Genomic DNA, 23,319 nt, shown 5'->3' with positions numbered 1-23,319 from the left:
AATTTGAAGAAAGGGAAATGAACTGATACTGTCACCATAGTGCTGTGAATAAATTAGAGTTCCTGAGTGTTTGCAAGAGCTTGTCTAAAACTTCATCATTAACAATGCTGGAAAATATTAGATAATTTTGCTTGTATGCTGTCTGTGTTTATGCTGTGTGGAAGCCATGGGAAGTATACAGGAATAGTCTTTCATAGTAAAGGTTCACTGTTTCCCATAACTTAAAAATTTTCAGATAATGTTAGTTTCTTCTGTTCTTAAAAAAATATTACTGTATATTCGGTTTTAAGTTTAGGAGCTTTCTGTAGGGCCTACAACTGTGTTTAGACACACTCCATAAAAGTGTCTTGACTATTTGATCAGTGAGTTGATTATATTTTTACTGAGAGACTTTTGGAGCTAGGCATTTTTGGGGCTTTCCTGGAGGATAATTCTGTATCCTGAAATATAGATAACTAGTCAGGTAATTATATCTCAGTAAGAACAGCCTTCTATTAATAGGTATTCTTGCTTTAATGTTTAGATATACTTCTGGAATTCACATGGCCTTTTGTCAATTCTTTGTATTTCTGCAGCTTTCAGTGCACAAGAAAATTTCCATTTGTTTCCCATTTGCAGTTTATTGTATTTTAAATTATAAATATATGCTTTGGTATCCTTAAGAGAGTGTTCCATAGTTAATAGCTATTTGTGTATCACCCTGGAACTTTGATTTCTGTTGTAATAATAAAAACCACATGCTTTGTGCACTTTACCATGAAGAAATATTTCTTTGACTTTTGCTGAAAGATTCATGAATAGAACTCCTTAATGACAGGTTTAGCAGTTTTGGTCCTCACAGTTCTATTTTGCTGTTGACTTACAAGCCTCTAATATTTACAAAGCTCTAAGCCATCTATTTGAAAAAGCAGAGCTTTTAAGGAGAGGCTTAAATGGTTGTCAGGAGGACAGACTGAGGGTATACAAAAAAGTGTACACTGATCCTGAGAGAAAAAGAGAAAAGCTGCCGATAGTTTGTTCAGCTTCCTCAGGTAGGTGATTTCACCTGACTTTTAGATTACAAAGTTGAAGTTGTGCTGAGACTAGGTATCTCCAGGTGATCTGGGTCTCAGTGCTGTGATTTGGGAGCTGAGGCAGTCTCTCAAGGTTCCTGTTGCTGTTGTTTAGTCTATTTTATCTGATGATGGAAATTTTGTGAATCAAAACAAGAGTTAAATGGAAGAACATTGGGTTATGATGGCCTATGGGTTTCTGCTGTGGTCTAAGTTTAGTTTGGGGAGATGCACGAGTTAAAGAGTTGATACTAACAATTTCTGTGGTCACTGCAGCTTTCTACTCAAGGAGATGCCAGCCAAGTGATTGGGCCACTGACAGAGGGCCAGAGGAGGAATGTGGCTGTGGTTAATTCTCTGTACAAACTGCACCAGTCGGTTCTGAAGGTAGGTAGGCTTCCTTTGGCATTTCTCTTCTTGCCGTGATGTTCCCTTCTTTGCTTTATCCTGTGCATGTGCTCCATTTAGCTGATGAGAACTCTTGACAATTACAGCCCTGTTTTATGTTAAGAGCTGCACGTTGCTGTGCATTTGTACAACTCTTTGAGACTTGGCTGACCCTTGTAAGCATCATTATGTGACAAATTGTCAATATTAGAAGAATAAAGATGTGTTTATAGAGAATAATCATGTCTCTTTGCCATTACTTTGTGAGCATAAAAAATTGAGCTCTGTTTTTTCTTACCTGTCTTTGTACTAATCAGTCTGATAGCTCCCTTGCAGCATCTTCCTCAGCTCAAGCTTATATTTTTCAGAAGACCTTCAATGCTTTCCCACAACTGTGGTTAAACTGAAAAGGGGAAGGAAAGGGTGAAATTGGGAAAAGCAGCACCTCACAAATATCTCCATACATTGTTACGGTGATGAAAGTCTGGCCTGAAAATTTTTCAGGACTAAGCACAGTTGTGAATAATTCTGATTTACTGGTTTAGTAATGCCAATTGTTACACAGTCTCTGTAAACTAAAACAAACACATATATGGGTACTTGTCGTTAATTTTATTTAAACCCTAGCCTGATTAGAAAAAAGATCATGAGTGCTCCTTACTCTGGATATGTTAAAAGAATTTTAAAAAATGCTAAAAAGCCTATAAAGTTTCCTTGGATTTTGCAAACAGATGGCAGATCAACTTTTAAGTCTGCTTTCTCTGATGTATTTAGTAATGAACCTCATGTGTCTTAGTGTTGGAGGGAGATCTGATATGATTCAGTCTTCGAGTTCAGTACTTATCTGGCTTAAAAATACTATTGTGTAGCACATTCATAACTGTAAGGAAATTGGTAGAATAGTCCTTCAGATCACTCCTTGACTTTGAATTTTAATATTGTTTTAGCTGTACATAAACAACAATTTAACATGTAGTGCAATAATAATCATAGTACTGAGAAAGAACAACCATTCTTTCAAATATTTGCCACAGAGCTGCTTGTATAGTTCTCCATGAATTCTATACTTAGCAGTGGGAGAATACACCAGTTATTTTTATTCTGATTCTGTTAGCCCTTCAGCTAAATTTCAGCTTAACTCCATTGAGTCATTTCTTTGCCAAGGCAGAAGCAGAGTCCATAGGAAATCTAAGCAAAGGACTGATACTGATGCATTGAAAATTCTGTCTGTATAAAACACACTTGATAATTATGTGTGACTATGTAAACACTCATTACTAAGGATAACTCAGTATGTTTTTAAATGACATTGAATATTATGGTTTCTAATAATTTGTTTAATGCTGACTATTAAAAATCACTTTACAATTTTTAGGTTATTACCAGTCAGAGCTCATTTCCAGCAGCCGCAGAGCAAACAGTGACAACTGCCTTAAAGGTAATTGAAGGTCCATATGCTGCAGGAATAGGGTTGAGCTTGGTTTTGTTTGTTACACTTAAAATGGGCACTTATTTCCCACATATTACTTTACATCAGTATATTTAGTAACAGGTATACAAATATTCTGACGTTTCTAATTTATTGTATCTGCAGCTATGTATTTGTTACCTGTGCCAAATCACTGCTTGAGTCATGTTTGTGTTCAGAATATTCTCACAACAGTCAGAACATAGATGTCATCTGACTGTGAAAATAAGTGTCTTTCTCTGCAGCATTCACACAGCAATAGCTGGATCCTTCATCACCCCTTTCCTCCCCCTGACAGATACATCAAATTATAATTTTTATGTGACCTGGTACTTTCCTGGAGGGGGATGTGGATGGCGGTGCAGCATCTGTGGATGACAGCTCTCCACGTCCATCCTGCTGGGCACTGACTTGAGAGGGGTTGTGTGCAGGGGAATGAAGGGCAGCTTGTGTCTGGGGAATGAACAACTGAGCCAAGACTGTGCACCAAAACATGTACATGTTCAAACCAGGGATGCCAAAATTGCTGTGCACCTTTTTGAAGGAAGGCTTTACACAGAAGCAGCAAGCAGCTTTATTTCTGGTACAATCAATTAAAGAGAAATGTTATCTTAGGCTTTGGTTCTCCTATTTAGCATCTTCTAATGCAGAATAAGAAAAAGCACTGATGAAATGAACTGTTTCCTAGGGTATTTTTGAGGTGTCAAAATGCAAATGCTTCTAGTTTTTGTTTCCTTACTTCTGCCTTTTTCTTATTCTATTTTAGGCAGTCCATGATCTAATGGGTAGTGCTGTTCAGCCGCTACTGAACTCAGTAGGAGATTCAGTGGAAGCTATTATCATCACTATGCACCAGGAAGATTTTTCTGGGTAACTAGACATATCTTTTAAATTTACCATTGCTCTAGTAAAGTGTCCTGCATGTGTGTAATAGATTGTTATTGCCACAATGTCCTTGAAGCAAGAGTGCTTGTTTGTTGAGGAGAAGACGATGTTTTATGGTTAATGAACACAGGAAGCAGAATTACACCTATCTGTTGGAACAAATTAATCAGGTAGCATCTGTCTTCTTCCCCCCTCCCTTTTTTATTCATATCTGTTGAGTAAAATTGATTGCAAATAGAAAAAGAAAGCTGACAAGATGCCATTTCTGTGCTTAAAAAAACCGTTTTGCTTTCAAAATGTATTTTTATAGGCAGTCTTAAGAACTGTCAATATTCCTGTTCCTCAAAGCATATAGCCACTGATGAAATAGTTAATTTTAATTTTTTTTTTAAATTTAAATCTCAGGTTTAGTATGTTATGATGTTTTCCCATAGCATTTTCATTAAAATTTCCAGCATTCTTTATGTGCCAAGATCTTATCTATAACTGAGATTTGCTTCCTATATTTTATTTTGCTTGTCATGTCTGCTCTGACATTGCTTATATCATCATCAGTTGTCCTTGTTTTTGTCTTGAAACTTCACTGAAAATAGTGTATTTTCAGATATGTTTTGAATTTTCCTTTTGATTTTTTTTAAACAATATTTTACCCTCACAACCCTCTTGTGGCACCGGTTGCACAACACCTCTCTAGGTGGGTAAACTATTTCCAGCAAAGGCTAAGTTTTGTTAGATAGCCTGTATGTTCTTCTGAGTTTGGAAGAGCTCTTCTACCTGACTGTCAGTCAGACAAAGGGGATTGGTTTGTGTCCAGGGGCTTCTGTGGCTGCTTCTGTGATACTGACTTTATAATCCTGGGTTTGGAGGAATCTAGGAAACTAATTCTATACAGAGAACAGGTTTGGGATTGATAGGCTAAACTAGTAACCCTGTGACATATGTTTATATTTTATGATCCATTATTACAGTTTCAAGTCAACAACTGGGGCATTCAAATTTAAGGTCTGGATTTGAGGTGTAGACTCCAAACTGATGGAGTCTCTACAAATTGGCTAGGAGTGGAGTGATTCCTTTCATCTTGTTATTTCTTGTTTTATCTTTTAATTCTTTATGGAAATGGCTGATAAAGAGATATTTTTTTTACTATAGTTTCGGGGAGAGCCACATGCTCCTTATTCTGAGTAGAAACAAGACTCTACAATTCATGCCATGACTTGGTGGGGTAGGAGAAAAATTTAAAAGAATCCAATAGGTTTTGATTGTGTTTTAAAGGTTAATTTAGCTGCCCCTGTCTCTTTTCCTTTTTTTTTCAGATCATTATCCAGCTCAGGAAAACCAGATGTCCCTTGTTCTCTCTACATGAAAGAGCTACAGGGTTTTATAGCAAGAGTCATGAGCGACTACTTCAGACATTTTGAGTGTTTTGACTTTGTCTTTGATAACACTGAAGCCATAGCTCAAAGAGCAATTGAGCTGTTCATTCGCAATGCCAGTCTAATAAGGCCCCTTGGCGAAGGTGGGAAGATGCGCCTGGCTGCAGATTTTGCACAGGTACCCTCCGTACTGATTTCTGCTTTTTAGTGGCACTTCACTGATTTCACTGAAAAGTATCAATATTTTTGTCTCCACTGAAGTGTAAACAGGCAGTTGTAGAGATTGGTGCATTCCAGGTCCAAAGATCCTCTCTGATAAGACAATGGATCCTGAGAAATGCATCCACCAAGTAGTTGAAGATCCCTCATCTTCAACTTACATCTGAATGTGTAAGGCACATTCAGAGAGGTCTGACAGCTTCCTGTCAGGTGACTGTTGCATTTAAATTGAGCTGCATCTTGGCATGCTATCCCACTTGGCTGACCTCTTCGGCACGTCCATCATTTGCCACCATTCATTCACTTCATTCTTTCTTTATCTTCTAATGGAATATGGTGTGTCACTTTCTTAATCACTCTATACATCACAGTGCCCACATTGGTTAATGGCTAATTCAGCTGCTTTGCAGTGAAGGAGAAAAGCTAAAGAAATATCAATATCCTGGGGAAGAGCTGCCCTTCTGGAAATAGAACAGGAGTTTTCTTGTGGGATTCTCTTCATGACCTGGTTGACTGACCTGCCTCTCAGCTTTACTTAACTCCCATACAGGACTAAACCACAAAAGGAATTGCCAGATTCATATCCACTACCCATCTGTGTTATCTAACATATTAAAATTTAATTTGTCAGCAGTACCACTGTGTGGTTAACGTGCCAGAGAATCAGGCATCCACAAGGTCAATCTGAGGCTGCCGTTTATTATTATTATCCAAGTGGAAGAGGGAATTAGCACCAGCTGTCTGCCTACTGAGTGCTGCTTTTGGCTGGTAGGCAACTGAGGTAGGAGAGGAAGGCAGGGAGGGAGGAATTGCTGCCACCTCCACTCCTTCTTGTGGCTGCTTTGTATCATTTGCCTGTGAGTTGCATACTCCTGAGTAAAATTTTTTTATTCATTACTCAAAAATAGCAAATCAGCCCTTAACCACAGAAATTAAGGGGAAGTTTTCAATTGCTTTCAGCAAGAAGGTTCCATTCTCTTCTCTATTTTGAAGACAATAGCATAAAATTGGAAGCAAAAAAAGGACACTTGACTCTTCCTGTGGAAGGAATAGAGATAATTTTTGTAATTTGTGCTATTTATGCTAATTTTAACTAATGTAAGTCATATAAATTTGGAAAATATTTTCACCTGGTTCTACAGTAAGAGCAGCTCATCTAAGCACCTGTTATAATCTAAAAATATAACTTGTTTATAATTTTTTAAACACTGATTTTTCTCATTCTGACATGGGCTATCTTTTAAGTGAAAAATGAAGGTATGTTTTCATAGAGTGTAGAGGAATTTGCATGGTCTTCCCCCTGGTGCTGAGTATAACTCTTGAATGGACAATGCGTAGAAATAAATATTCTGATTTCTTTTGTAACACAAAATCAAAAAAAGGGTTTTGAATTCATTCCTGTCTCCTGCCTTCAACTGGTATTGCATCTGGGGGATTGCCTTGTGTTTTTCTTGCCATCGCACCATATTCTTGGCTTGTTTAAAAATGGGCGTAAGTCAAGAAACACATGTCCAACCAGCCACATGCACCACCTCAGTGCTTATTCTGTGCCTTTGAGCATCTGCACAGAGCTCCTCTGGGTGTCCCAGGCTGCATGGGGGCTGTAGTGTCCAGAATGGCCTGGACACTATATCCCCTTGCTCAGGATAGCAGAAAAAAGACTGAAACATTTTGTACATGGATGCTGCCTTATATCGATGTTTTCTGTGATGTGTGTGCTCCTCCCAAAAGCCTGGTGGATTTTGGGCACATGCCCATGATGCCAGCTCCTGGGAGCCTGACAGGAAGGTTGTTGTTGCTCTGACCCAGCCAGGAGTCCTGGGCACACTGGCCCAGTGTAAATGCAGCTTTAATCCTGATCAGGACTAGGAGAGGTTGCTGCTGCTTTGGGCTGAGGAGGGCAGGGAGCAGGTATTTAGCTGGGCTGCTGGCTTGATGGGAAGGATAAACTTTTCCAAATGGCCATAAATGCTCTGTGCAGGGTTTTTTTCAGTCCCAGAAAGGCACTGCATTGTTGGACTAAAGCCAAACCCAAAGGAAACAACCGGCCTAGAAAGAGTATATATTGTGTGTAGGAGTAGGTTTGTTTATAAACTGTTTTCACTTGTGCTCTGTCTTGTAGAGTAATCTTGAGTTTTCTCTACTCAAAAAGGAGGTCACATGTTCCTGCTCAGAATTTACTTTTGAGATCTAAAACCCCTTTTGGTATTTTGGGGTTGCTTGTAAGCCAAAGACCTGGGCAGAAATCTGTCCAGAAGCTTTGGTTAATTTGAGTTCTTATAAACACATATGCAGTGAGTCAAATAACCTTGGATTGCATCAGGGTTTGGGTATCTCATGCTTGTGCACATTCTTTCAGGGCACTCACAAAACTCCAGCTGCCTTATACTCAGCAGAATAGCTTTGGCTGAGAGTCTGATTTTAAGATTTTTGCACTGAAAACGTGTTTTACTGATGAGTTGCCTCAAAACAACAGGTGTCCACACAGAAGGGGGAAAATGGATTTCAAGTTCCCTTCATTCAAAACTGGGTTTGATGAGGAGCATAACAGCCAATTTTCTGGAGCGAGGCTCAGCTACTTATACATTAGGAATTACTGCTGTAGTTCTGTTGAATTCTCTGTCTTATCCTGTTTCCAGTGTCAGTATTGCATTTGGCTGTCCTGTGCATTACAGAATTCTCAGCAGTGAGACTAGGTGTGTGCTGCTGTGGCAGCTGTAAACAGAATTATGATAGGCTTCAAATATGCCTGAATATCATTAATATGATTTCATGTAAATCACTGCTTACAAGAACACAGGAACATTTGCAAGCCCTAGGAAATGTGCACAGCGCTGCAAGGCTGTTATCGAGTGCTGTGCCATGGTTCCTTGGGAGTCTCATTTGAAATATTTCCAGTCTACAGGCTGAATTCACCTCTTTTCATGCTCTCAGTTTTTATGCAGGCAATTGCACAAGATTACTTTTCACCTCACTTTTGTATACTCCTGAATCAGCTTGTTTTATTTGGTTTGGTATTTTGAAAGTGCCTATAATTCAGTATTCACATACTTAATACCAAATTTTACTTTTTAATTCAGTGCTTGTCAGACTGAAAAAAATGTTTTCCTTGAGGCAAGCAAGCCAGCAAGCCCTGATGGTTTCCAGCATTTCTGTATCTGGGGAGTGCAAGTTCTTCTCCAGAGGACCTTTTAACTTGCTTGGTATTCAAAGTTGTTACAGCACTTAGGCACACTTTGGGATTCTGGCTTGTAGTTCAGACCTTCCTAAAACCCAAGGGAAGTGCTGGACCATGCAGCAAAGATTGAAGAATAAGCACAATCAGTTAAGGAGTTTGTTTAGAAGAAATGAGGCATCTACAGTAATATTTGACATGGAAATTAGTAGTCTGCTACACAGAGTTTGTAAGCTGGTACAGGAAAATAGCTGTTTATTAATAGCAAATGCAAATCACAACTGCATTGAAATAAACTAGTCTAGAAATTGCAAAGACAAAGTAATCATTATGCCTCATGGCATGAAGGCGTGACATGATTTCCCATCTATTTTGGAGCAACATATAAGGCAGGAGCCACTGTCAGTGCCAAGAACCCCGCCTCATGTCGTGACTGAAATTTTCAGCCTTGTCGAGTGAACTATTTTTATTGGTCCTGTTTGAGTTAATACTATTCTCTATATGCTTTCCTGTGTTCCTTATCTGGGCATGATTTATCGTTGGGATTTTTGGCATTGTTCAATACTGTGTTCCAGCAGTTTTGATAGGGTACAGTTAACACTGTCACCAATTCTTCAAGTCTTTCTCAAAAAACCACTGCAAAATGTTTGGGTTTTACTGAATTTTCCTAGAAAAAGGTTTTTATAGTAGAAGTTTACAATGCAAAATTTTAGTGTAGAAGAGCTGTTTCTATCTGCTGGTTAGTCTGTGATCAGAACCTGGTTTCCTGATTCAATATGTGGCATTAACAAAAAAAAAAAAAGCAAGAATATGAGCATTTGGATTTTTAGAAATGTAAACAGATTTGCTCATTTGATCAAACACAATGATACAAGTGCAAAATGCTTTTCATAATTTTTTCAAAAAAATTTCCTTTCTAGTTTCTTACAGAGAAATGAGAGCAGCAGGATGTTGTAATCACAGTTGTAGTCATAAGGACAGAAAATACTAAAGCTAAAATCCGTTTAATGTTTAGTGCTAATTATCTTCCTGGAAAGAGGGAATTATTTGCTGATGTGTGTTATTTTAGAGGTGTTACAGCTGAAGGATTTACTTAAGCATCAATCATTTTGGAATTGCTGGACTGGGGAGAAACCAAATTCCACATCCCTTCAAGGTCAGCTTCTCTCATATAATAGTTCAGAGCTCTTCTGCTCCCTTGCTTGTTAAAGCATTCTGTCCTGGTGAATGGCTAGAAAAAAGCATTTTGAGTTAACATTTAAAAACTTGGAATTCATCTCAGCCAGGAGGAAATGTAATTGCTAAAAATTTAATGTTAAGATTTTCCAGCTGAAAAAACAGCTGTTTAGTAATGAGAGATCTTGAAAATATCACAATAGACACTAAACAATGACTTCACTGTGGGGTTTTTAAAAGCACTCTTCAATATATATGCATTATCTGTATCTAGACTGTGTAATAACTTCACCCTTGGGTTGCTGAAAATAATCCAATTAGAGAAGCCAGGCATGTGATGGATTTTTTCAATATGGCCAGCCAGTGAATAGTTCAACAGATAATTGACCACCTAGCCATGGGCTATGGCAGAATCATATGAGAAGAAAAGATAATATTGCCTTTTTGGGCTTGGAGAGCATGAACCTTTGAGAAGAAGCATATGTTGGGCAGGAGGCTGCCACTGTGTCCTGCAAAGCATAGCAGACTAACATGAATAAATCATGGAAAAGCAATGGGTTTTGAACAAGGCTGGAAGAAACAAGTCATTGGGCCTTCTTCTGTTCTGTCTGCTGCTTGCTTTTTGGCAAGCACATGCATCTCCTAGTGCTTCCCTTGGATCCTGTGTTAATGATTATATCATATCAAGCCTCTGTGGTTGCAGATTACTGCTTGAACACCTGATTTATCGGTGAATTTGACCTGGCTATTTGAAATTTCAAATTTGCAGCTCTGGAGGGGAAATTTGGAAAAGAAACAGAAAATATTACTTACCCTTTTATATGTGAAGTCCACAGGACATGGCTGTGTGAAAGGCCTTGCACACATGATACAAATACTGGCTGCCAACAGCCAGAACATTTCCAAAGCCAATCTGTAAGAGCTCAGGGACAGGCTTTGGAAGCTACAGCTGTGTATCACAGCAAAAGCTGCTACAGTATAAACTCGCTGTGTGAATCAACAGTGGATGCCGTTTCAGGTGATGACAGGTAACACAGCCGAGAAGTGATGCACGCTCAATTCTCTGCCCAATTCCAGCACCTGAAAAACAGCAGCTGTTCCAGCTGAATGGTTCCTCCCCAGCACTTGCTCCTGGGCTGGCATGATGTTTAGCAGAGACACTAAACCCCTCTCGGTGGCCTCAGAAATGATTGTGACAGCAGAAGGGTGCTGTAGCATCCTGCTGTGTCACTGGGCTCAGATAAACACCTAAAATTCAAGCAAAGAAAACAATCTTGGTTAATATGTGAATTATACTTTTTATTGGAGAGATTGGGTTATAACACAAAGCAAACTAGTATTTTTCTTAAGAGTTTCTGTGGTTTATGTACATTTTTACCACATTAGTTTTTGCTCATTCCCACTCTTCGTGAGTCAATGTGGGATAGTATAGTATGCTGCAAAGCTTAAAAACAATATTTTTCTTTGGCAGCTATTACTTCACGAATCAACCATCTGCTGCCATTAAATCTATCTAGTTCTAGCAATACTAATAATTTCCTACAGTGAATAAAGGTTGAAGATGAAGTAATAGAATTTTCCAAAGTAATTTTTCTTCTTTAGTACTTAAGACTAAAAATTTTAATTTATGGAAACTACAAAGTATATTCAAGAGAATTCATTTAAATTTATTTTAATAAGGAATTGGTTAAGCTGTAGAAAGTTTCACTTAGATCTCATCGCTTCATATTATGTTCCAGGAGCGAAACAATCTTTTAAAACTTATTAAGCAAAATTATATTTTGCTATGCTGTTATTTCTTCCGCCTCATGAGTACAGTTTGATCCATGCATCTCTGTTTCCGCAAGTCAGACTGGCAGTTTGTTGCCTGTTATCAAAGTCTCTGAAGAACCTAAAGGAATTATCTTCTCCCTGGTCCCCCACAGCTACAAGCCCACAGCTCCCACTGGAGCTGGGACACCAGCTCCTGCAGGATATCAGCTGCTTCCAGCTGCCCCAAGCCAATACTGATGCCTAAAATGAAGCTCTGGAGAAATCAGAGTCTTGATCCCATTTGTTTTTTAGGATCTGTAGGGTTCTTGTATCATGATGCAGCAAGGCATGCTGAGTTAGCTCCTCTTTTTGGCTGCTTGCTCCTCATCCTGTGTGGCAGAGCAGCCTCTTGGCTCCCATCTGTGCTCCTGGGGGACCTGGGGAACAACGTGCTCTGCTTGCTGTAAGCTTCATCGCAGCATGGAGTCGGAGCACCTCCCTGCAGCAGCTCCCTGCAGAGCCTGCCTTTCCTGGGAACATGCCCTCCACCCCACTCCCTTGTGCCAGCAGATTCAGCACAGCACAGCAGCTGCTCCCTGAGCCACAGGGACATTGACTTCCCACCTGCATGCAGGAGAGATGACCTCTTCCTCAGGGTGTGGAGAGGGGCTATTTCATAGCCTAAGGATTTGGGGACCAAAAGGGCAGCAGGCAAGAGGAAGCCAGGCTGTTACCCAGGGTTGGAGCCTTATTTCCACTTCCTGGATTTTTATTTGCTTTCTGCTCCTGTGAGTGAAATCTGAATAAAATGCAGATTTCAAGTGGCCTGGAAGTGCCTGATGTGGGCATGTACTCTGAGGTTCCTGGGCTCAGGCAGTGGCTGTGCTCTGCCCATAGGAAAGCTCTGTGGGGCATTCCCCATTGCTTTTCAGAGGCACCCACCTCTCTGGTCTGCAGGGAAGCCAGTTGGGCTCTGTGGCTTTCCCAGCTTTGTCTGAGTGTCATGTAGGGGATTACTCTACAAACATGATTCATGTGACCCGTTTCACCTTGGGGAAAGGTGCATTGCCCCCCAAGAGTGGCTGTTTCTCTCTGCTGCCTATGAAGAGGACATGTAGATGCTGAGAAGTCAGTGAGATGACTCCCATCCTGCCACCTGCTTTTAAATAGGTTATGCCTGAAGTATATGACCTTGATTTGCATTATTTGCTAATTTAAGTTCTTCTGGGTTTAGACGAACTATGGCATCGCAGTTCACTACACCACGTTTCTTGTTTATGCTGGAACCCCAGCATAGTTACATGCTCTTGGTGAAGCTGGTGGCCCAGCTGCCAGCTCTGTCTGAGGAAATGCTGGAAGGAATAATATAATAGTATTAAAGACTTCACTGTAAATAGTGTCATATCACAAACGCTTTCAAACTTGTTCAATATTACTTAAATGGGAAACTCATTGTATGGTGGTTTTGATCTTGTTACTTATTTTAGCTATTGTCCTTTGAAACTTCATTTAATTGTGCATTATGTGTAAATCAAAGTCTGAATAGTCTTCCAAGTTGGGTATTTCTAAAAACATACTTGGAGAATAAAGCTTGATCCCTCATTTGACTGACACTTCAGGAATGCAAAAAGTGAAGACTTAATCCATGTCTGACTAAAATTACCTGTGGTGCTTTCCAAGTGGTATTGTTTGTACTGGTATGCACATTAACTGAAATTTTGTGTGTAATGTTCATGTTCAGTCTGGGATCCAGAAGGGAAATTGTTCTTTCTCACTTCTGTGTCCTCGCTGTTAATGAAGAGCCTGTGACAGAATTTAGATGTAAAAACCCAAGTGGAGCCTGGCTCTTTTTCAAAAAAGCAGAACTCCCATGCTTAAACAAAAGAAAGCATTTTAAACTTGTTTCTTTTTAAAGATGTTTGCTGTAACTCAGAAACCCAAGAGTATGAAAATGAATATGAAACTAATGCTCTTACTTTTTTGCTCATGATTCCATATGGAATGGCAAGAGATCACAGCTGCCTTCTATCTAATCTACACAGGTTTTGTGCCCAGAATTTGGTGCCCACTGTTCAGGAAGGAACTATTTTAACCTTGTCCTTCACCAAAGGGAAGGGTGTCCAGCTGAAATGTGTCTGCAGTTTTACTGCTTTAGCAGTGGTTTGTGGAGACCTGCCTAGATTTGCTTTCTTCCCAGGCTGCAGTCAGATTTTTGAGGTATTGACATAAATGCTTCATCAGGAAACTCATCACCATCAAAATAAACCTGCGGCAAGAAACAAAGCTTCAGTCTCAGAAAGCTCATGAGGTCCCTTCTGTTGTTATCCACAGACTGCCTCTGTAATTTGTCATGAAATGCTTATTGTGTTGCCAAGAATAAGGCAGAAGTCTTGGCTTGGGCAACATAGTATGAAAGGAAAAGATAGCTTCTTGTCTTAATTCAGCCATCAGAGAGAAGTTACTGGCTTAGTCTGCAAGTTTGGATTATTGCTTAAAGACAGGCTGCTTCAATACCAGGTGCTGTATTTTGGGAGAATCTAATTCAAATGGAACTGTTTGTTTTTGTAGATGGAGTTAGCAGTAGCACCGCTGTGTCGGCGAGTCTCTGATTTAGGAAAGTCTTACAGACAGCTGAGGTCATTCAGGTGAGTTGCAGTCGCAGTATGACTAAACTGTATTTCAAAACTGATTTATTACTTCGTGTTAGTTCTGATTGAATGGAGAGCTTTTTGGCAACACCCACCTGCAAATTAGAAATAGATTAAAGTTCTTTTAAATTTTATGCAGAGTACAACTATGATTTAACAATCTTTGTCATGCAAATGTTGGCCAAATTGTACTTTTTTGTGTTGCTTTCAGTACATCTTCTGTATGACAGTGAGTTCTATAATTACTTTAAATGTTTTCACTGAAATACAAAGTTTACAGTCCTGTGTTGTTTAATTACTATAGGCAACTGCTGTAAATTTTTGCATACTGGACCTGTGTTGGAAACCCAAGATGCAGAGTAGTGGCAAAAAATTAGATTATTCTATCCGAACACAATATTGCCACCACATAGAGGCACTTTTCTAATGCACAGGATAAGCTTTTTCTTCATTTCATGAGTATATTATTATATTTTTCCAGACCACTGCTGTTCCAGACCAGTGAGCATATTGCCAGTAGCCCAGCTCTGGGAGAGGTTATTCCATTCAGCATTATTCTTCAGTTCTTATTTACAAGAGCACCACCAGAGCTAAAATCACCCTTCCAGGTAATAGGATCAACCTGTCTTTCCTTTTCAGATGTTCTAAGGTGGAACGAGCATTGTAGTTTGCCCTAGCTGTTTTACTTAAAAATTATTCAAGTGCATATTTTGTATGATTTGTTTGGTTTGTTTTTTATTTTGGCAAAGGTATTTTGGTAATTGGTTTACTAATCTAATTAATTAATTTTATTGATTGATTAATAGAAGGGATATGATAACCTGATACTAAATAGACTCTCAATTCTTTAATATTCTGTCAGCTCATAGTAGAAGTTGCAGATCTTTTCCCAGACTGCAAATTGCCTGGATCCTACTCATGTAAGATGCAGGAAATCAAGATAAAACCCCCTGTCAGAAATGGGCCAACAGCTGATGTAGGAGATCACCTCTGAGCTCCCAAATAACATACTGGGCTATTCCTGTTAATTGTCTTTGATTCCTTAACTCATTCTGCATCACTGCAGTATTAAGAGAGCCTCATGTGGCTTTCATTTATGTCATCTTTGATTCTGAAATTGGTGTGTTTGTTTCCTTTTTTTCATTTGTGTGTAATTGGTGTTTGTGTTTCTCTGTATCAGAGGGCTGAGTGGTCCATTGCCCGCTACTCCCAGTGGCTTGATGATCATCCATCTGAAAAAGACAGGCTTGCTCTCATACGGTAAAAATCATGCTTCTTTCTTCTCTACATTTATGATAATGGAGCAGTTAACTTACCTGCACACTAGGACTGGTCTTGAAAAGTAAAAAAAATGTGCCTCAGGGGATGTATCATAAATGCCATTACCTTCTCTCCACTCATGGGATAAGTTGCAAAGTGGCAGAAAATATAAACTGAACTCTTCCCTCCACTGCCTGTACTCAAACTCTCCAATGCCTTTGGAAGGAGCAATAATCCTCTTTGTAAAGGAAGTAAACCATGCACAATGATGGTTTAAATTAATAATGAGTTTTTGCAAAACTGCCTCTCTCTCTTAACTGTTGGAAAGTCAAGGCTGTAGCTTGTGTAGCTTTCCTGTCTTCTGTATCAAGAAAGAGAAGCTCTGAAAGGTTAACTAATGTAAATGTAGGTAGAAATCTAAAACTGGAAGACCCTTGTTACACACCCATAATGTTATTCTTCAGGAAAGGAATCCATGATCTTTAGGAATTAATAATTACAGCAGATTTGTAAAATCTTACTAGGGTAGATGACTTTATAGCTAAATACTATTCTGGATCTTAAGGAGTTAGGAAAAGTTATGAAAAGTCTTATTTTTCAAAACAAGCAAATTTTTGAAGTATGTTGCAGAGAGCAGATGAGTTGTATGAACATGACAAAGCCAACCTGGGGATCCTCAAGATTCAAGACTCAGAGGATCATTTGGCTCCTAATGCCCTAAATTTTCCAGCCGTCTTCTCAGTGACCTTGGTGTCACCCACACCAGTGACATGGGAAAGGCTATCACACGTAACTGCACTGTGCTCCATCTGGCCTGGTTGCCAGCTCTGTCCTTGAACTTCCCTGTGTGGAAGTTGCCAGCTTTTGCTGGAGTGATGAAAGCTGACTTTTACGTTCCAGCCGTCAGTGATTGTGCCTCAGAAAGTCAACTGTTTTCTGTCCACACTTCCAAAGCAGCCAAGAGAAGTCTGCTATAAATGCTTACACTTCCTGAAGCTGATAGCACCACACAGTCCCATGTAGTGATTAGGCCAGTTAAGGAAATAGTAGTTGATCACCAGTAGATGTTAATAGGATTTATTTCTGAAATACAAACTGTGTCTCTTCATATGTGTAATTTTTGAAAATCATACACGTGATTAGTCTAGTTTGTCTACAAAACTAGCTTTTCTTGAATCTCAAGCCATGACCCTGAATTACAGGGGCATGGGTAATTGGTACAGGGCGGACAGAGCTGTATATGTAATTAGCTATGAATATTTTGATTGCAATTTCCATCCTGACAGTACTGGCAACACTGGCAGTGTTGAATCTCAGATATAGCAGGGAAAGCCAAGAATGCAAATCATTTGAGAACTGCTGGGATTTTGTTATCTTCAATTCCTTTTCACAAATTTGTAAATGCCATCCTTAACTACAACACATTTTTGTCTTTGCTTGCAATTAAATTTCATCCAGACTGATTCAATTAATAGGCTTGCTGGTGGTCATGTTCAGACACTGATAAATCGCTCTGACCATGGAGGTATTAAGGAACCAGCCTTGGGATGAGGCTTTTAGGCAGAGATAGTGTCATCCATTAGACCAAGTAGCGAAGCTGGAATACTTAAGTTTTCCTTTCAATCCTTTCATTGAATCCTGGATTCATTTTGCATGGCTGGTAATCCATATGTAAGGCAGGAAAGCAAACATCAGCCACTACTATGACCATTAATCACTATTATTTTCTTTAATACTCTATTGGAAGATTTCTGAGCTTGCTCTTCATGTGTCTCATATGAACCTTAGTTGAACTGCAGGCATCTTGCTCTTTTATCAGTTACAATCTTCAGGTTTTTCCACCTGAAGTCCTTCAGCTATACAAATTGAACTTTGGATGTGTGGAGCCTTCAGATCCCTGCACTGGCCTACATCATCATAATATCCTTATGTTTGCTGCAACCTTGCAAATGGTAATTTTCTGCAACTTCCTTTGTAACAACTGTGCAATTACTCTAGGGACCTGCTACCTAGATATTAATTTCCTTGTGTTACCAGGATCCTTTTGGCTTCATATTAAAGCTAATTGGAGTGCTTCTTCCGCTCTGTAGGTTTTAAATGCTTCACTTGCACCGTGGTGTGAATGGTATGAATTAGTTCCATCCTGAACATTTTTGTGCATTTCTTTCTGCTTGTATTCAGCATGAGGGGTGATATTTACCTGGCCAGAGGTATATTTGCCAGACTCCCTTTATAGTCAACAGAGAGAAACAGGCACTGCTGGGGCTGATTCATCTCATCCTGAAGCAGGTACCTAAAATAGGTCTTGCATTGTGTCCTGAAAGCTCCCATTTTCTCTGTTCAGTGAATGGAGCGTGGGCTGGGACACAGGAGCTCTCTCAGGCAGCCAGCTGCCCTGCAGACATTTAAAGTTAGGAGAGATGACCCTGCTGCAGGTGTCCTCCCTGAGAAGGGATTGAGTTGAAAGGAGCACTTCTTTAAGTGGCCAGGGCAATTCCTTTTTTTTTTTTCAATTGAGCTTGAAAACTCAACCTTTCTTCCATAAAAGAAACCGGATTAGACATGACAGGATTTGAGCCAGCCTGAAGGACAGTTCATCCATTCAAGGACCAAATTCTTACCTTTACCATCAGAGTGTGTGTTAACTCTCCTTATTCAAGCTCACCCTGCCAGCCCACTGAAACGTTCATTTCCATAACGAGCTGCTCTCCTGAGCTGGGGAGTGGCTCTGACCCGGGGCAGGGACAAATGGCAGCTCGGGGAGCACCGTGAAAGCCCCATCTGGGCACTGGGTTCAGTCTGACTGGGCACAGCACTCGACAGCTCTGCCGGGAGCAGCGCGGGGTGAGCGCTGCCTGTGCTCCAGGAGAATGAGCCCAGCCGGGGAGGCAGCAGCACTGCCCGGGGGAGGCTGGAGCACTGCCGGCCATTCAGAAAAACCTCGGGGTCACTGAGGCATCTCTGCCAGCGCAGGGCCTTTTGATCTCTTCATCATGCAGTCTGGAATAACTGGAGATGTCTCCTGCTTCTCTGTTGTCCTACGGGTTGGAGATTTTACTGTTCGGTTTTGCAGTAATTTTTATAGCACTGGATTAAATAGACCTGGTGTCAGACTGATGTGCACTTAGACAGCACATTTTCCATTTTCTGCTTTGCCCTAAAGTTTGCAGAGCAAACAGACTTGTAACAAAGCACTAAAGAGAAGTCTGGCCCCAACATCTTCCAGCTGCCCTGCTGATTGATCGGGACAGGAGTGCACAGGGTGCAGCCCCACTGCTGAGCAGAAAGATGATCCCTGCCTCTTCTGAAGCTTTCCATGTAAATCAGACTCCATTGGACCAAGGCAGAGCCCGGGAGGGTGGTGCTAGGATTCACAATTCCATTTAAAATTAATTAATTAGAGTAATTCCAAATTATACACATTAAGATCCCTTAAGAACCACAACCCAAATCATACTCTTTTTTTTTCTTTTAAATCTAGATATAAATCTTCATGGGTTGAAATAACATTTTAAAGAACTTTCAGGGTCTTATATAATCAGCTTGTCCTGATTTCCAAGAAAGCTCATGGTTTTGCTCATGCAAGTGAAGTAATTTAATAAGTGCTTTAAAATCCTTTTCCTTATGTGGGAGGGCATCTTAAACTTAGGGCTTTTTTTTTTCCCTTACTTCTTATGGCATTTTTAATGAAGCATTAATATATGCAGAACAACCCACCAACCCTCCTTCCATAGCTCTCTTTTACAAACAATATTTGTAATGTATACCATAGCCTGTCTTTTAAAATAGAAACAGATTGCTGAACAGGCTTTATATCCTTTATTAGACTAGAAGATGCTGAATTTAGGGCATTATTTTGTCTAATCCCTTCATGTATTGTATATTACATAAACAGGGTTTCTTCCATCTTAAACAACAATAACATAACTATATATGACATCTTTTTATATGACAACAGCTGTGATCTCCTCTGTGCTTGATGATAGTGCTTTCACCCATAGTGCTGTTGATTTTTCCACAATTACTTTGGCACAGGTGTTTTTACAGTGTCCTCAACAGGAGTGAGCCTGCCTTTTTAAAGACATTATTTTAATGGTAAACTGGTGCATCTGAATTAAGTCCTGTACTGCCAGCATAGTTTACAAAATCTCATTTTAGCTAGGACTGCTAATGGTTACCAAAACATCATAGTAAATTCTGCATTTCAGGTGTTAAGAAAGCCTCTGAACTCATTTATCTCCCCAAATTAGAGTCAGGTAGGCTTCCCAGCAGCTCCAGTGATGTTCCAAGTTGCTCAGCTCAGGCAGCCTGCACAGAAGTCTGGCTGTGTGCAGCAGCAACCATCTTGCTTTGCCACAAACAACTTCTGCATTGTCCATATTCCTGTATTCTGCAGTCCCAAATCCCGTCCCTAAGACTTGTTAGCTGTCTTCAGCAAAACAAACTCCCCAGCCCAAATTAACTTCTGGAACCATGTCTACTCTATGACCATTGGTGCTTTCAGCTAGCTCTTTCAGCCCACCTCTTACTCTGGAGCAACCTCACCATTATTCTCTGGACTCCAAACAGCCTTTCTCCCTGGATTCATGATTTGTGCCTTTCCTTACCAGGAATGTTTTCCTAACAGCATGGACAGACTTTCTGGCCTGCCACCATGGTGTCATTCCCACAGGCAGCAATGCAGAAGAGTTTCCTGAGCTTGGCTGTGATTCCCTTGTCACCTGTTATGGTATGGAGCTTCAGGTGACTGTGGCTGCCTCTTCACTCACAGCTTTTAGCAGCTGCAGCAGCTTTTCGTCCTCCCCTTGGCTGCTTTGCTACACCTGCTCGTGTGGGAGCAGGCTCCCTGCCTTCCCTTGTGGGGGCACAGGGAGCAGGGAGTTGCCAAGGCCAGTTTACTTTACCAGAAACAATGTTCTTTCAGTGTTTTAGAGGAAGTTACTAATTATGAATGGCTGTTTAACATTCGGCTTCGGAGTGTTTAAATACTTCTGTTGGAGATGCAAGTGTGGGACACAGGAAAATAGTGGATGCAGTTGGAGTATTCAGAAAGCTTTTGTTTTCATTGTTTAGTGTAAAGCTGTACAAGGTGTGTTATAGAAAAATGCCTGAGAATTCACCTTATAGTATTGATATTACTGGTTGTCTTTGGAGTGGATAACAGAGTTAAGATGCTCCCAGGTTGGTCACATTGGTGAAGTTTGACTCTATCTCTTTGAAACAATGCAAGCAAAACCACAGTAAAAGAGCGAGACAAACTCCTTTTAGCTGCCATTGATGGAGTTGGTTTTGCTGGTTAAATCAGATTCTTTTGGGGCAGGAGAGAAGAAAAAAGATAAAAGCTGCTAGAAGATGTGACAGTAGGACTGTGTGTGGCACTTAGCATAGCTAAATCTCATTCCACTTGTTTGATCTGGTGCGAATAACAGTCTGGCAAAGGATTATCAAGGGCTGACATTGAGTGGTTTTGGGTGCTGCTTTTAGGGTAAAGCTTCTCCCTTTGATCTATCTGGTTATCTCTGTAATCTTTTTCAAGGGCTTTTTCAAAGCAAGGAGATAAGTCAGTTAAGGGATAGCAGTGTTACCATCTGGATAATGATGCCATCCCACAACTTCACCAAGAGGTGTTAGAGCTTTCTAAGTTAAGCAGGTCAATATGTTTTTTTTCTATTTTCAGCTTTTGATGATTTCAGGAAACTATTTGAGCCCAACAAACTTTGAGGAGTGTATAGAAAGGAAAAGACAGGGACACTGTTGAGTGGAAGGGGAGGGATTTAGCAAGATGAATGACAGTTGCAGTAAAAAAAACTGTCACAGGATTTTCTCGACTGTTTTTTAATACAGGGGACTATTCTTTGTTGCAGGTAACTAACATCTAACATGTTTAACAATTACTGCTGACCAGAGCACTTGAGTGCTGACCTGAGTGGAAATGTGAGACACTTCTGACTCTTCTGAAACATCTCCCCTCATCAGGATGGCATCCTTGGTATTATCCTTGAGCCTTCCCTGCTTACATGTCCCACCTGCTGCTCAGTCTGCTCGTCTCATGCTGGCCCCTTATAGCCAGAAGAGGCCAGTTTAAAAAGCACAATTTCCTGCTATTCCATCTCCCCAGTCTTGCCTTTTCTCTCTCGGTCTTGGGATTTAAAATATACCTGTGGATGTGCCTTATCTCAGCAGGTCATGATGCTGATAGCTTTTGCTGGGAGTGAAGTGAGCTGCACCCAAAGCACTGTGTGGCTGCAGCAAACAGTTTTGTAGTTGCCTCTTTCCCTGTAGACCCTGTGCTGCTCCCCAGGGACCATTGGGAAGAAGCAGGCTGAAAGTTTTCAGGGAGCTGACCAGGTGCAAAAAGTCAGCTTTACTTTAGCTAGATAAAATAAATAATCTTTCCCTGCCTTTCTGCCTGTAACAAGGGATTTGCTTCTCTGTTGCTGTTTGTTGCTGTGCAAAAAATGCAAAGTGACTCCTCACAGTGTGTTGGTAGCTGGTGTGGACCCCTCAGCAGTAGCTCATGAGTAAATTGTTATGAAAACTGAAGAGCTCTCAAGTGCCTGAAGGCCAGCATGAGGAACTGTTTCTGTGCTCAGCAACTTTATTCCTCTGAAGCCTCTCAACTCTCCAGTAATCCAGTCCATCCTTCTTTTGCGTCCCCCCAGTCTCAGACAATATACTCTGGGTTTCAGCAAAGAGGAACTGTGAAGTCTGGATGCTGCATAGGGACATCAGGAGCTGTGGTGGGAATCACCTTGTGCCTGTGCTGTTTCATTCCCATCTTGTGCTCAGAAGTGAAGCTGCCTCAGGTTCTTTGGTTGCACAGTTGCACGCTTTGCTCTCTCCCTGTCAAACTCCATTAGCAGGGACTGCACGGGATAGCCAGCTCCTCCTGGTGTGCTCTGGCAGAGAGGCTGACAGATCAGTGCCAGCCTTGCTGGGGATGGGAAGTGCGAGCAGGAGGGGGAGCAGCCCCAGGACCAGCTCATGAGACTGGGCTGTCATTGCTGTCAGTGGCTTCTTGGAACCCAAAGCTCAGACTTCTCTCCAGTAAACTGCGCACAGGCTCTTGGCCTCAGGAGCATCTTCCACTTGGTAATAACTGAACTTTCCTGGAAATTCCCAGCAATGCTCTGGCACAGATGGGTTTTGAGTCACTGAGGAAAGGCCAAGCCCTTGCTGATGGAGCAGCAGCTTTACTCACAGGCACCCAAGTGTGTTGCGACCCTGCATCTTTCTGCAATCTCTTCTGGTTTGTCAGGTTTGGTAAGCTCATCTGAGGCTTCCCAGAGCTGCAGCATCACACAGGGATCTTGGCTGCTCCTCTCTTATCATCTTACTCCAGGAGGAGCCTGTGTGTGAAATGGACTGAATATCACTCTTGAGTACTTTTGCTTTCCTTAAGCATTTCCTGATTCACTGCTTACTGCCTATCATCACCAGCTGCCAGCAGGCGTGTACTGGGGAGCAGCACTGCTTTAGTTCTGTGAACTCTTCATGCAGGAATGCAGGGTTCCACCAAAAGCTTGTTTGTTGGATGGAGCAGCAAACATAAATACAGCTCAGCATCCACAGCCCACTATCCTACAGCAGTTGGTGTGTATTTATAGGCACAACACTGCAGTTCCTCTGTGTTGCCATTTCCCTTGACCCCTGTGCCCCCCACCCCCTTCACCAGATGTGCACAACAACCATCTGCCTTCTCCCAGTGGGACTGGGAATGTTCCTGCCATGTTACTAAAAGCCATCAGGCTCCCTCACTGGCAGAACAGCTGTGCTGGTGCATCCTGCACTTCCAGAAAATAATGCGGGAGACAAAACCCAGGACCATTCCCTGCTCAGTGACAACTGCAGGACACCTGCCCTGTGGGCTGGTGCCTGGGCAGTGCTGGGAAGGGCTGTGGTGACAGTCTGTATTAGCACTGCA

The 23,319-nt window shown here is 41.0% G+C and overlaps 1 protein-coding gene across 1 annotated transcript in view; it reads left to right on the top strand.

The window, feature by feature from the left end:
- The window catches only part of COG5 (component of oligomeric golgi complex 5), a 172,640-nt gene that overhangs the window by 147,627 nt on the left and 1,694 nt on the right, over nt 1–23,319 (top strand). The window contains exons 15-21 of the mRNA XM_085040853.1: nt 1,329–1,439; nt 2,815–2,877; nt 3,674–3,777; nt 5,106–5,343; nt 14,056–14,132; nt 14,617–14,743; nt 15,316–15,395. Coding sequence (XP_084896979.1) covers nt 1,329–1,439; nt 2,815–2,877; nt 3,674–3,777; nt 5,106–5,343; nt 14,056–14,132; nt 14,617–14,743; nt 15,316–15,395 — 800 coding nt within the window. The remainder of the gene's footprint in view (nt 1–1,328; nt 1,440–2,814; nt 2,878–3,673; nt 3,778–5,105; nt 5,344–14,055; nt 14,133–14,616; nt 14,744–15,315; nt 15,396–23,319) is intronic.

Source organism: Lichenostomus cassidix, chromosome 1Aa, assembly GCF_008360975.1.
Source record: "Lichenostomus cassidix isolate B80296 chromosome 1Aa, HeHo_3.0, whole genome shotgun sequence".
In the NCBI taxonomy this organism is placed as follows: Eukaryota; Metazoa; Chordata; class Aves; order Passeriformes; family Meliphagidae; genus Lichenostomus; species Lichenostomus cassidix.
Note: the sequence above shows the minus strand (reverse complement) of the source record. Positions and strands in the feature narration are given on the sequence as shown.